The sequence below is a fragment of the Lissotriton helveticus genome, chromosome 3_1, assembly GCF_964261635.1.
Source record: "Lissotriton helveticus chromosome 3_1, aLisHel1.1, whole genome shotgun sequence".
NCBI classification, from domain to species: Eukaryota; Metazoa; Chordata; class Amphibia; order Caudata; family Salamandridae; genus Lissotriton; species Lissotriton helveticus.
This window is the reverse complement of record NC_136061.1, coordinates 1,941,947,105-1,941,961,064: the sequence shown is the minus strand read 5'-3', so window position 1 is coordinate 1,941,961,064 and position 13,960 is coordinate 1,941,947,105. Positions and strand designations below refer to the sequence as shown.

At 46.1% G+C, this 13,960-nt stretch overlaps 1 protein-coding gene across 1 annotated transcript in view; it reads right to left on the bottom strand.

Annotated features, from left to right (window-relative positions):
* Positions 1-13,960, bottom strand: part of ITGA11 (integrin subunit alpha 11) — a 603,504-nt gene that overhangs the window by 112,181 nt on the left and 477,363 nt on the right. Inside the window, exons 21-23 of the mRNA XM_078683461.1 lie at positions 8,024-8,122; positions 2,904-2,980; positions 2,243-2,332 (exon numbers count right to left, since the gene is read on the bottom strand). Of these exons, the coding sequence (XP_078539587.1) occupies positions 2,243-2,332; positions 2,904-2,980; positions 8,024-8,122 (266 nt within the window). The remainder of the gene's footprint in view (positions 1-2,242; positions 2,333-2,903; positions 2,981-8,023; positions 8,123-13,960) is intronic.

The following is a 13,960-nucleotide window of genomic DNA, read 5'->3' as shown; positions in this document are numbered from 1 at the left end:
TCAAGTCATGTTTCTTTGATTATTTTTCATTTTTGTGTTTACAAGTTCCATTGCTACTGGGACCCCTCTCTTTTCACTTCTCTAGTTATACCGGCAGACATGTTAGGTCCAGGTTAGGGTCTTGCTCCAGTGCTTAGAGACCTGTTGGTGATATTGCGCTGTACAAATAGAAATAAACATAATGTAACATAACATAATGCCTAACCCAGCAAGGCCTGATGTGACTACTGTGCCTGCAAAAAGGTAAGTGAGTGACATGCTGCGTACACTGTGTGCGCCTCGGTGAGGGACTGCTCTACAGTACACTGTGTGTGTACTGGGATGAGGCAATGTGATCCTGCGCAGAGCAGAGCATATGAGGCCTGCCGTGTACACTGTGCTTGAAAAAGGGTAAGTAATGGACATGTGTGCAAGATGCTATACCTTGGTGAGGGACGTCTCTGCTGGTCCCTGTGCCTGCACTAGGGTGAATGCTGGACCTTTGAATGCAGTGTCTGCATCATGCTGGGCGTTTGCTCTGCTCTACGCTGTCTGGTTTATAGCGCGTTGCAGGCATGCAGTACACTGTCTGTATTATGATGATGTAGGAAAGTGAGGAAGATGCATTTTGTGTCCCCACCAGCCTGTGCCCTGAGAAGGAACTGGCTGGAAAGCCCTCGACAGGGAATGACAGCTGGAGCCTCCCTGTGCTGTCAGTTGTCTTTGAGTCTATCAGGCGCTGCCTGCCTCTGAAGAGAGCTCAGTTCCCTGCTGTCTTCACACAAACAGCTGAGTACATCAGCTGGGAGACATGTGTAAGCCCCTCTGGCAGAGGCTGAGGAAGCAGAAGGGCAGAGCGGGATCTCAATATCTGGGAGCCATCAGGCCAAGCTGTGAGGCTGCCCCAGAAAGCATCAGTCTCAGCCTTTCTGTGGATTCTGTGGAAAGAACAGAAGAGTCTGAGACCCCTCTCTCCCCCCCCAACTAGGGCTTTGGAAGTCTGTCAGGTATTTGTCTGAGGTATATCCCCCCTGCGTCCCACCCCGCCTCACCAGTGAATAGATGTGCAATGTGTACAGCACTGCACTGTCTCGAATTAGAGCAGCAAATGTTTGCCGGCGGCACCCCGCCTCCACAGGAGAGGTTTCACAGCAGCCTGCAGGTCGGACATAGGAAGGTTCCCGAAGAACAGCACCGACTGGGAGGGAGGGGATCTCTTCCTTTTGTATTTCCATTTCTGACTGAAACACTCACTCCCTGTATGCGGCAAGGGGTGCGGTCTTCCTTATTCTGGGGTGACAGTGCTTCAGGAAAGAGGGCATAGGGATGAGGCTCACACCGAGTCCATGCCATCACAATCTCCCTGTTGCACTCATCACTCCTGTGATTGGCTGCCATGAGGCACGTTGATCTACAAGTGTGGTGACCGAACAGGCTGTGTGATGGAAAGATTAGACCTGAGTGTGTTCAAGTACAGCTGTCTATGCCCAGTGGAGTCCTTCATGACAGTAAAACAGTTTATACCCAGACTCATATGCCGAATATTGCTTCAAATGTCCAAGCATAGACTTGTTTGCTGAGGATATCCTCTTTGGACCAAGTTTTGCCTCATATGCTCCGCGCAGCCTCACATTCCTATGCACAAGCTCATAAGAACAGGTGTACCCACATATACTGATGGGCAGCTTCAAAGGTGGTACCACGCTCTCATATGCCCAGACCTTCTCACACCTCCGAGGACCGTCTGCTGTGTCTAGTCTCAGCCTCCTCTGATGTCAAACTCAGTGGCGTGAGATCATGGGCGCCTTCATTCCCTTTGTGCGCATTGCATCATACAAGCACCTCAAAACCCATATTGCCACTTCTCCCATGCGCAGGATGCGATCCTTGTTGCATAATAGATCATGTTTGAACGTCAGATGTGGGCTGCAGGTGGTAGTCAAGGGACATGTAGAGGCCAGAAAAAGGTAACGGGTAGCTCATGACTTGTCCATTATCCATTGGTGTCATTATTGAGGGAAACATATGTTTAGGCTCATGTACATGTTCAATCTTTAAAAGACATGCAGTGAGTGACTGACTTCATCACATACTCAAGCATAGTCCCCCTGTCCTTCAAGTGCACGCACTGAGTACAGCTGAGCAGGCTCTCAGGTCAGGCTATGCATTGACTGGGTGTTGGCTGGTTCACCCCTGTGGTCCTAGTGGCACCCCACATTGAGCCAGGAGTTGCATCCTGTTGTGTCGAGGAGTGATACAATACCTGGTGAACAGGAGGTCCGCCTGGTACTTCAGAGGCAGCTCCATGAGGATGGTGTTGTCGTGCCGGGTGCTCTCCTTCTCGAGACTGTCACTAAAATGCAATTCAGATAATAAAAAGATATACTTGCTTTCTTTAAGCCATTTAAAAAAAATCTATATAGCGCAAATTCGACCCGAAAGCATTGGAGCGCTTTACATCAGGTACATTACACAAGGACACATGCATTGGAGCACTTTACATCAGCACAACTTACATTACACAAGGACACATGCATTTTTGTTAGGCATGGGGAGATTAAGTGATTTGCCCAGAATCACAGGATGTTGAACCGACGCCGAGACTCGAACCTGGTACCCCGGACCCAAAGTCGGCAGCTCTCGCCGTTTCACTGTACATTAATTTTGCAAGCACCTCTGGGATAAAAGTCCACTGCCCGTGCGTGTCATTGTTTTACAACACGAGGCTTTCTAAGGGGAGCTTCGCCGAGGCCTCGTTAAGGCAGTCTGATAAACCAGCTGCACAGAGGTGCCAGCGGGGTAACGTCACGCAGAGAATCAGTGGCAAACCCCATACACTCTCAGACTTCAATCTTTAACGTCACTCCGAGGACATATATAGAAGAAGCATGCATTAAAAATAAAAACAACGACGGGCATGATACCTGTTGGCAGCGAGATACAGCTCCGCAGTTGGCTTGAAAAGAGTTTTGCTGAATTCAAAATCCAAACGAAAGGCAGCCTGCAATGAAAAGAACACAGATGAGTGGAAAGATGTATCGTAAAGTAAGAACAAGATTGTTGTAGTGTGGAATCGCACACAGACTGTTTGAAATCACGGTAAACTAAAGCATATTGATTCATGTCCCGCCATGTTGCTTTTCGTGCAGTGTTCTTGTGACGCATAACCTGCTCTGATCGCTCACTTCAGAGACTTCCAGCCTCACTCTTGTGCTTGGCACTGCTAACGAGGATTCACAAAGACTAACTTGGTGTCTGGATGGGTTACACTTCATCTTTTTCACGGTCCTTTTTCCTTCTCATGAGAAACTTGTGCAGTCTGAGTTTCAGTTTCTGCCATGTGTACTCTTTGAAGCAGTGGGTGAAGAAAACCTATATAAGTCATGCACATTGGCGAGGGGTTGGCATCAGATGATCATTGCTTAAAGTGGCCATGCTGTCGCTTTGAATAGCCAGGTTGCATTTTGCTTGCTTTCCTGAATGAATCTGTACAGACTGTAGCGCCTGATCTCTGACAGTATGCAACACTAAAGGCCATATGTATCAAAAAGTCATTTTGCGATTCTCAAATAGCGATTTTTAGCGAATCGCTATTTGAGAATCGCAATATGCTATGTATGTAGTATTTGCAATAAATTTTGCGCATCCCACATATTCCTTAATTGTGAATCTCAAATTGCGATTCGCAATTAAGGAATACCTCCCCATTCATTCCTATGGGCCCATAGGCCCATAGGAATGAATAGGAAGACATTCTCAATTTGCGATTAGCAATTAGCGAATCGCAAATTGAGAATGCAATTTGAAGGATGCAGGGGTGTCAAAAGGACACCCTGTTGCACCCCTGAAATAAGCATGGGTGCACATGTGGCGCACATACATGCCCTAAGGGCATGTATATGCTCCACATAGCACTTTGAAAAATGCAAAAAGGTTAATTTTTCAAAGAAATCGCAAATTACCACCAACTTGAAGTTGGTAGTAATTTGCAATTCCTCAAGGCCAAATTGCACTTTTTTGGTGCTTCTTACATTGCATTTAAGGAATCGCAAAATTTGCGATTCCTTAAATGCAATTGCAAAATAAGGAATCGCAAATTTTGCGATTCCTTATTTTGCAACCAGATTTGCCTCATACATACCATTTGGCAAAACTGCGATCGCAAACGCCGAAATTCTGCGAATTTCAGCGTTTGCAAATGCAATTCTGCTTGATACATATGGCCCTAAAACAGCAACACAAGCGTCCCTAACACAAAGGGTAGGTACAGGACTGGTGGCAGCAGTAAAGAAAAAGCTGAGCTCCATTCAGAACAGGTACATCTCAGGCAGCAGTAGTGCAAGTTTCTACCCTTACCATAGAAGAACAGATCAGGTCAGTTTCAGTGCAACCATCCCTCCTCCAGGAGCTGGCCCACCACAGCAGATGTAGTGCAAGCTTCTCCCCCTTACCATAGAAGAACAGATCAGGACAGTCTCAGTGCATCCAGCCCTCCTCCAAGAGCTGGCCCATCACAGCAGATGTAGTGCAAGCTTCCCTCTAACTCTGACAGGCATTCCTCAGGTACTGGAGCAAGCTTCCCAACCTTACAGAATGGTTGCCACTTGGGCAGAGTAAAGAGTAGGTACAAAGATAAGCAGCTGCAGTGCAAACTTCTTTCCCTCCTAAAACAGAAACAGCTCAGTCAAAAGTGGCGTGCTGGTTACTTTAACGAAGGTGATTAACCTTTGTTCCTAGCGTTCGTTGAATGAGTAAGAGTGAGTGCTGCTGCCACTGACATCTCAATTACCCAATATCACTCTATTTCACTCCTCCTGTTTTCATTGTTTTCCTTAAATGTCTCGGTGCATGGTGGGCGTCAGAATGGAAGGATACTATGAGAACTCTGTGGATGTCTCAGTATAGAGACAGTTTTGCATGGTACGGGTGAGCATCAATCAATCAATCAACGTCTTTAGTCAACTTACAAAAGTCATATAAGTACAAATCATTTACTCTAAACCCTCCACAAAGGAGTTTGTCCCTCGAATAACTTGTAACTATAACCAAGGACATAACATCTCTATACTATTCATCCAGTTACCATTGGTCTATACAACCATAACACTTTCTTGTAACCAGAGTTCTTAGAATAAAATGAAATACAGCTAAACTGCACATTTCTGTTGGAAGCTGCTGCAGTGCTATCATTGCTGGCTGACACTGTTTGATGTTCAAAGATCCTAAGATCAGAAATATATAGCGTTTCCTATCAGCACAATATAATGTACAAAATAAAGACAAAGTGCAATGTGCTTTGTTCTGAACTGCTTCACATGGGCACCAAAGATGCTTCATGAAAGGGAGGGGCTGTCAGGGAACAAGACAAGATTATGCATTAGATTCAGTCTGAAACACGTCAAATAAGGCCTGTGCTGAGGGCTCTTTACCAGAAGGAGACCTGGCTCTGGGCCCTTAGATGTCAACAAATGAATGAGAGAGAGTACAGAGGCTGTGCACGATTCGGCCGACAGTCTGACATTTATTTTCAGAGTGATTAAAGTAGAGTTGTTTAACCTTCTCCATAGATTCTGAGAACAGCTCAAGAGCTCCCAACATGTCCACTTTTAGATAGCCCAATGAAAGGGCCTGATCCAGGGGCAAACACTTCCTTCATATAGCCTGCGAGAAGCCCAGATGAAGATCAGCACTAAAAGAGGCATATTTTAGTTTGATTTCGGAGGTAAGGGAGCCAGAACTCACTGGCAGACAAAGGTGGAACACCCACGGGGCACTGAAAGTAACCGTCTCAAAAATTAGTTCTCAGCACGCTGCGGAAGCGCAACCTGAGTGCCCCCAAACCGCTGCTCTATAGGAGACCACAGACTTGCATTTACTATTGTAAATGGTTAACAACTCTTGTATAGGTGTGTTCCCTCCTTTAGAAGCAAATCTAAGAAGAGCCTCAATAGATCGAGAGAATGGTTGTTGATGCCTTCTGTTGTATGGCCCCAACCTCGTAAAAATGTTAACCCACCCGACTTTAGTGGTATCGACATCGTGGGCACCAATTCTTGTATTCTTTGGCCCTCATGTCATTGTGAAAGACTTAGTTACATTTTTAGGTAATTCCAGGTACCTCACAAAACCAGTAAAACTGTCAAGAAATCGCTAGTGGCCATATGCAGTCATGGCCAGCAGGGCTGCATTGTCCGCATACAGTAGGACAGGAATTGGGCCCTTGCCCAGTTGGGGTACATCTTTTCTAGTGCTCACTAAGGGGCCCATTAGGATGGCGGGCGGACCTGCTACGGGCCCCCAAAAGCAAAATCCGCATGCCTTTCCGTGGCGGCAGAAAGGCATGTTTCCGCCAACATGCTAATATGGATGGCGGTGTCTAGCAGACACAGCCACCATATTAAACCCTTTTCTGCCCGGTCGACTTTTCGACCGGGCAGGAAAAGCAGCGGACGGTCTATCCGTCCGCCGCGGTACCCCCGCCATACTAATATGGCGGGGGTAAATGGGTGGCGGGCGGGGAAGGATGTAGGGCGGATCGCCACTGCATGGCAGCCCTGACAAAGTTTTTAGTATTAGGGTCCACAATGTAGTATTATGTTTATATACCTCCACTGGGCCACTGTTTGGGCCCAGTGGAGGTATATACTGGGCTTTGTTTTATCGCTAGACCAACATCGTGACTTTGATACGAGGATTGAAGATGCAAGCCTTTTGTTTGGGCAGAAGTGCCTCCCAGAGCCCCTTGACGTTGTCTTCATAGGGTACACAGTAGACCTTGCTAAAATAATCTATCCACTTGTGTATGGAGATAACAAATCTACTTTTGATGCCTTGAACTTCTTAAAAATAGGGCAGTTAACGATCTTCCAAAAGGTCTGGCCATCTCTGTTCTTGAACAGAAAAAGTGAAGACTTCTTTTGGTGTTGTACTACTTCTTGCTTTATCACTCTAGCAATCCTGATGCTCTCACACTCAAACTTATAGAGGGAGGAGTCTGGTCATTGACCCAAAGCTTAAACAACAAAGGTGTAAAAAATATATGTGTCTGTTTTATTTTAGTATATTAAAAACATTTCATAATAAAACATGAATAAAATCATTGACAAAACATATTTTGTATATAATTCTAAAAACAATATTTCAAATTAGCACTCCATACACAGATGAAAAGACAGTACACTTTGTCATATACAATACATATCCGTGTTAGAAGAGATGTTTAGCTGGAGCTGGAGCTTGATTGATTGTATCTCCTTTTCTATCTGCAGTTCCAGCTACTACACAGATTATGAAAACACAGCGTTGATGCGTTTCGATGGTAGCCAGGTCATTCAAGCCATCTTTTTACCCCGTCAGCATGGAATAACTTCTGGTGGCCCACCCACCCTCAGGAGCCCTCCGACCCCCACAGACCATGCCAGAAACCTCGGCATCGCACTCGCCTCCTCCCTCTCCATGAATAAGCAGGTAAACGCTGTCATTTCTAGCTGTTTAAACACTCTCCGCATCTTCCAAGAGACCTTCAAATGGATCCCCCCGAGTCAATGAAGACAGTCACCCACGCACTCATAACCAGCAGATTGGACTACGAAACGTCCACTACGCCGGCATCAACAAGTCTCTCCTCTGCAAGCTCCAGACGATACAGAGCACCGCAGCCAGACTCGTCCTAGGCATCCCCCGACACGAGCACATCAGCCAACACCTACGGAACATCTACTGACTCCCCGTAGAGAAGAGAGTCACTTTCAAGATACTCACCCATGCATACAAATGCCTCAACAACACAGGGCCCCAATACCTCAATGAGAGAAATACTCAGAAATTAAAATATACAAGCCTAACAGCACTCAGCAGTAAAGATTTAACCCTGCTGGTGTACTCAGAGATGACGATCCATTCCTTTGTATTCTGAGAGATGATGTCCAATCTTTACAGTATTTGGAGGCAATGACGCACTGCATCCACCCTACCCTTGCAACTCTATGAGTTGAAGAAAGCACACATCTTGTGTAGTCAAGTAATAATCCCTTGGTTTCCTTACCCTAGCCTTCGACCGGAAGAATGGAAAGCTGATATTGCAGATCTTGGCGTAGGGAAGTTTGCCCCCGTTCATGCAGTCTATCTTTATGTCTGTGTCCTCCTGTGGTAGAAGAGAAGGGGACAATACATGATACAATAAAGGTTTTCTGCTTAGTCTATTTGGAAATTGTTAATGTTGGTAGAAGTGAACTAATTCATTCAGAAATCGAGAAAACAGTAATGTTCTGCTTTTACTTGAGCTCCATATGATCCAGTGACTTCTGCTCCCAAAATACATATCAAATCAAGTCAAACTAAATTTGGCTGCAATAACAGCTTTAAAAGTACATAGTACATGCAGACACAATATATTAAAAGAAAACAATCATTGAGACTAAAAACTCAATTCAAATAACATGCACAAAGACTGCTATGTCTTAATAAAAATAAACTATTATGATAATCATAAAAGCATAACAAATTTATTGTTCCATATCAATCTCTATTTCTAGTAAGTAGTGAACATTTAATAAAATAAATCGCGGCATAACGCACCTCGGGGCTCTCTAGTTGCTATAAAAAGAAAAATGCTTCCTTATGAGATCTGATGTTGGTTCTGCGTAATATTGGGATCAGGAGCGTTTTCGGTGGGTAGCTTAACCCCTTAGCTGAGGCCGGAGGGGGGCCGCGTGGCACCGCCATGCTCGTGACGGAACCACTCCGTCACGAGCTTCGGGCGCCCTGTGCTTGTGACGGAGTGGTTCCGTCACGGCCCCGCCCGCTCAATAGAACGCTCAGCGCAGGCGCGAAAACGCTGCCGCGCATGCGTGGCGGCGGGGCTGTGACGGAACCACTCCGTCATTAGCACAGCCCGTCCGTGGCTGGTGACGGAGTGGTTCCGTCACCAGCACCCAAAGAGTTAAAGCGTGCAGAATTAAATAAAGTGCATAGTGCTCTGTCCGGGCCTGTAATCACAAGGGCATATGGAAAGGGATGTAAAGCACAACCCATGGGTAGGGAAGGCTAATAAGAAGTGAACAAGATTAAAGCGCAGCCTTGTAAGGAGGAATCAATTCCATTTGTTTGAGATGAATTGTAGGTATTCCTCTGGAGCAGGGCTTACAATTGTGGTCTAAGGGGTATACCTGACTACCTGGCATATAATTCTGCCTTGCGGGCGTTATGGCGCCATTTAAAAAAGCGGCCTTTTACCGAATAAAGTGCCAAGTGCTGAGAATTTTCAGGATAGGGGAAAGGATGTGGCCTAATGGCTAGAGCAGTCGACCTCAAAGCTGGGGCACTAGGCTCGTGTCTCGGCTGGGGCGTTCAACATCCTGTGATCCTGGGCAAAGCATTGAATCTCCCTGTGCCTGACAAAAATGAATGTGTCAATCTGTAAGGCAACTGGTGCTCATGTAAAGCGCTCTGATATCTTCAGGTCAGGTTTGTGCATTATAAAACTCCGAAAGAATATAAAATTAAGGTACAGCTCTAGAACCTTCAAATCGTTAAAGTTTATCTTAACGTTTGTCAGCCAGGGAATGTTTAAAAAACTTACTAGGGCAAGACAAACCCGAGTACAGCACTCGTAGGATGGGCTTCCAGACTTGTCCACACTCTTAACCACAATAGCAGGGGTAGCAGTTTTATATAATCCTCCACGAAGCCAAGGCCAACCTCAGCATGACAAAAAATGGTGGATGAAGATTGTGGTACAGACAAAGCCAATATAAATGTGTTTTCAGTGTTTTGTATAAGACTGACATCTACGTACCCCCACACTCCAGCTCCAAATGTACCAACAAACAGGCATTTACTTTTAAAAATATGGGCTAGCTCCTTCACTGGTTTTAGAAAAACGAAAAATTGAATCAACGGACCTTTGAAATTGGAGAGCTCATGTTTTTAACAGAAATTTCCAGTGAAATGCTACGTCCAACGGAATTCCCAAATAAGTAAAATGTTGGACTTTAGCCACCTCTTTACCACACAGGGTAAATTTCCTAGATTTAAAAAACTTAGGTCCGCATTTCTTTATGAATGATTCGGAGAGGTTGGTTTACAGCCCAAGGCCATTCTAGAAAGTACAATAAGCATCCAAAAGAACCTGCAGCCCATTGGCAGTTCTGGCTAGTAACACCGCGTCATCTGTGTATAATAATACAGGCACGAGGCGGGAGCATATCTTGGGCAGGATTCTGCCCTTTGAGCTCAAGAATTCTTCCAAACCATTTATGTAAAGTAAAAAAAGAAAAGGGGCTAACACACAGATGTGGAGAACCCCGACAATAGAATTTATTTTGGGTGATAAATCACCCCTGGTACTATATTGCATCTTTGCAGAGGTTTGCCACTGTAGCTGACAAAGCAAGTCTATCAGAGCCCTATCTATCACCATGCCCTCCATAATGTCCCAGAGCCTGGATCATTGCACAGTGTCAGTGGCACATGTTAGATCCATGAATGCCAAATGCATGGTTTCTTTCTTTTGCCCTGACATATTTTTGGGGAATAAGATATAAATTAAGGCACTGATCCACTGTGCACAAGCCTGGGTAAAACCTTAGCTGCACATAATGCACTGCCCGGTTCTCAAATACCCATTCTTCCCAGTTTAGATTGTATTACCCTACCCAAGATTGTATCAGTACTGTCCAGCAGTGAATTAGGGTGGTAGCAACTAGGTGGACCTTTGTCCCCATTTTTATATATAGGAATAATTAGTGCCTCTTGCCATATTGGGACAAGTGGGCCCGTGATTGCAGGTCTTGGGACATTTATGATTATGGGGACTCAGAATGGAAGATACACTTTAAATAGGTTCATAGGGATTCCATCCGGGCCAGGCGCTTTCCCAGAGGGACTCCTTCCTATTGCCAAGATCGCATCACTGATTTCGATTCATTGACTCAAGGCTTGTGATCATTCATAATTTCCTCCATGGTCGATTGTGCCTGTTTCTGATTGGTTGGGTCAAAGAATTTAGAGAAGTGCTCAACCCAAACATTGACCGGGATGACTGTGCCTATCTGTCGTTTGTCTTAACTAGAAAAAAAGGAGTGATTTAATACTTTCCAAAAGGCACTACAATTCTTCGTCTTGCCTGCAATCTCCAGATCTTTCCAGGCTTTGATCCTTATTTCGTTTTTAGGTCTCTGACCGTAGGCTGCGCTTGCGCAGTCTCGCTCCGAGACTTTATGTCTCCTAGAGTGGGGCTTGAACCCGCCCCTCTTCACCATTGGCTGGCTTCCTAAACAGAGGCCAGCCATTGGACAAGAGGGGCGTCTGTCCGTTCAAGCCCCGTCTTTTTGGGATTGAGGGGTGTGTTTTTTCGTTTCTTTCTGTTTTCTTTCTCTCCTCTTCACATTGGCTGGAATTTTACATTAGGACCATGGGGAGCAGGGGCCACTGCTGACAGCCCAGTGAGGGCCGCCTCGTCATCCAGACCAGCCACCGCCAGCAAAGAAGTGAAACCCGGCAAGCCCCCACTGCCTGCGGAAAGAGGGCAGGAGGAGGTTCTCTTTATGGGCCACCCAAGTGGAATCCAATCGCCGGATGATCAGCTGTGTCCAGCGGTCATCATCATCTGTGCTGACCACACTAGGGGGTTCATGGAGGATGGTGTGTGCAGCCCTAATGAGGGGCTAGTGGTCTATAGCAGTTCATCATAAGAAATCTCACTTGACAGCGATCTGCTGCCTTCAGATGTAACCAGAGGACAGTGGTCTCTTCCAGCCTCCTATCTGGGCTCCCAGCGGACAGGGTGATGGAGTGCCCATACCCAAGGAGGAGACAATAGTCTGTACCGACTTCCCATATAGACAGTTTGCTGTTTTGTCAAGCCATATCTAGATGTAATTTGAGGAATGTGTGCTCCCGGCATACCTTGCTGAATAGACTGGAGGACTGTTCATTAGGCACGAGCTGACACATTCCACGTTGAGCTGAGAACCGCTTGCCCACTTTGCTAGAGTAGTTTATACCCTACCCACGAGATGAAACATCTACCTAGTTTGTCACTGTCCTACCAGTTATCTTACTGTGCCGCGTACGTTTCCCGCCCGCCTCTCAGCCACAGGATTTCACACCGGCAGCCGAGGAAGTCTTCGAGAGACTTCACCCCCCTTCCCCCTCTGGGCCGGTAAGTTTTTTCGTACCTCTGTTTCCCTGCTTGTGATCCGGTTTTTTGTGCCACTGGTTCCCTGCTTGGTTTTCGTGGTTTTGTTATTTTCGTGCCTCTGTTTCCCTGCTTGGTTTTCATGGTTTTCTTGTTTTTGTGCCTCTGGTTCCCTGCTTGTGACCCGGTTTTCGTGCCTCTGTTTCCCTGCTTGTGACCCGGTTTTCGTGCCTCTGTTTTCCTGCTTGGTTTTTGTGTTTTTCTTGTTTTCGTGCCTCTGTTTCCCTACTTGGTTTTCGTGGTTTTCTTGTTTTGGTGCCTCTGTTTCCCAGCTTGGTTTTCGTGGTATACTTGTTTTCGTGCCTCTGTTTCCCTGCTTGGTTTTCGTGGTTTTCTTGTTTTCGTGCCTCTGGTTCCCTGCTTGTGACCCGGTTTTCATGCCTCTGTTTCCCTGCTTGTGACCCGGTTTTCGTGCCTCTGTTTCCCTGCTTGGTTTTCGTGGTTTTCTTGTTTTCGTGCCTTTGTTTCCCTGCTTGGTTTTCGTGGTTTTCTTGTTTTCATGCCTCTGTTTCCCTGCTTGGTTTTCGTGTTTTTCTTGTTTTCGTGGCTCTGTTTCCCTGCTTGGTTTCCCTGCTTGGTTTTCTTGTTTTCGTGCCTCTGGTTCCCTGCTTGTGACCCAGTTTTTGTGCCTCTGTTTCCCTGCTTGCGACCCGGTTTTCGTTCCTCTGTTTCCCTGCTTGTTTTTCGTGGTTTTCTTGTTTTCGTGTCTCTGTTTCCCTGCTTAGTTTTCGTGTTTTTCTTGTTTTCATGGCTCTGTTTCCCTGCTTGGTTTTCGTGGTTTTCTTGTTTTCGTGCCTCTGGTTCCCTGCTTGTGACCCGATTTTCGTGCCTCTGTTTCCCTGCTTGTGACCCGGTTTTTGTGCCTCTGTTTCCCTGCTTGGTTTTCGTGGTTTTCTTGTTTTCGTGCCTTTGTTTCCCTGCTTGGTTTTCGTGGTTTTCTTGTTTTCGTGCCTCTGTTTCCCTGCTTGGTTTTCGTGGTTTTCTTGTTTTCGTGCCTCTTGTTCCCTGCTTGTGAACCGGTCTCCGTGCCTTTGTTTCCCTGTTTGTGACCCGGTTTTCGTGCCTCTGTTTCCCTGCTTGGTTTTCGTGGTTTTCTTGTTTTTGTGCCTCTGGTTCCCTGCTTGTGACCCGGTTTTCGTGCCTCTGTTTCCCTGCTTGTGACCCGGTTTTCGTGCCTCTGTTTTCCTGCTTGGTTTTTGTGTTTTTCTTGTTTTCGTGCCTCTGTTTCCCTACTTGGTTTTCGTGGTTTTCTTGTTTTCGTGCCTCTGGTTCCCAGCTTGGTTTTTGTGTTTTTCTTGTTTTCGTGCCTCTGTTTCCCTACTTGGTTTTCGTGGTTTTCTTGTTTTGGTGCCTCTGTTTCCCAGCTTGGTTTTCGTGGTATACTTGTTTTCGTGCCTCTGTTTCCCTGCTTGGTTTTCGTGGTTTTCTTGTTTTCGTGCCTCTGGTTCCCTGCTTGTGACCCGGTTTTCATGCCTCTGTTTCCCTGCTTGTGACCCGGTTTTCGTGCCTCTGTTTCCCTGCTTGGTTTTCGTGGTTTTCTTGTTTTCGTGCCTCTGTTTCCCTGCTTGGTTTTCGTGGTTTTCTTGTTTTCTTGCCTCTGTTTGCCTGCTTGGTTTTCGTGTTTTTCTTGTTTTCGTGGCTCTGTTTCCCTGCTTGGTTTCCCTGCTTGGTTTTCTTGTTTTCGTGCCTCTGGTTCCCTGCTTGTGACCCGGTTTTTGTGCCTCTGTTTCCCTGCTTGCGACCCGGTTTTCGTTCCTCTGTTTCCCTGCTTGTTTTTCGTGG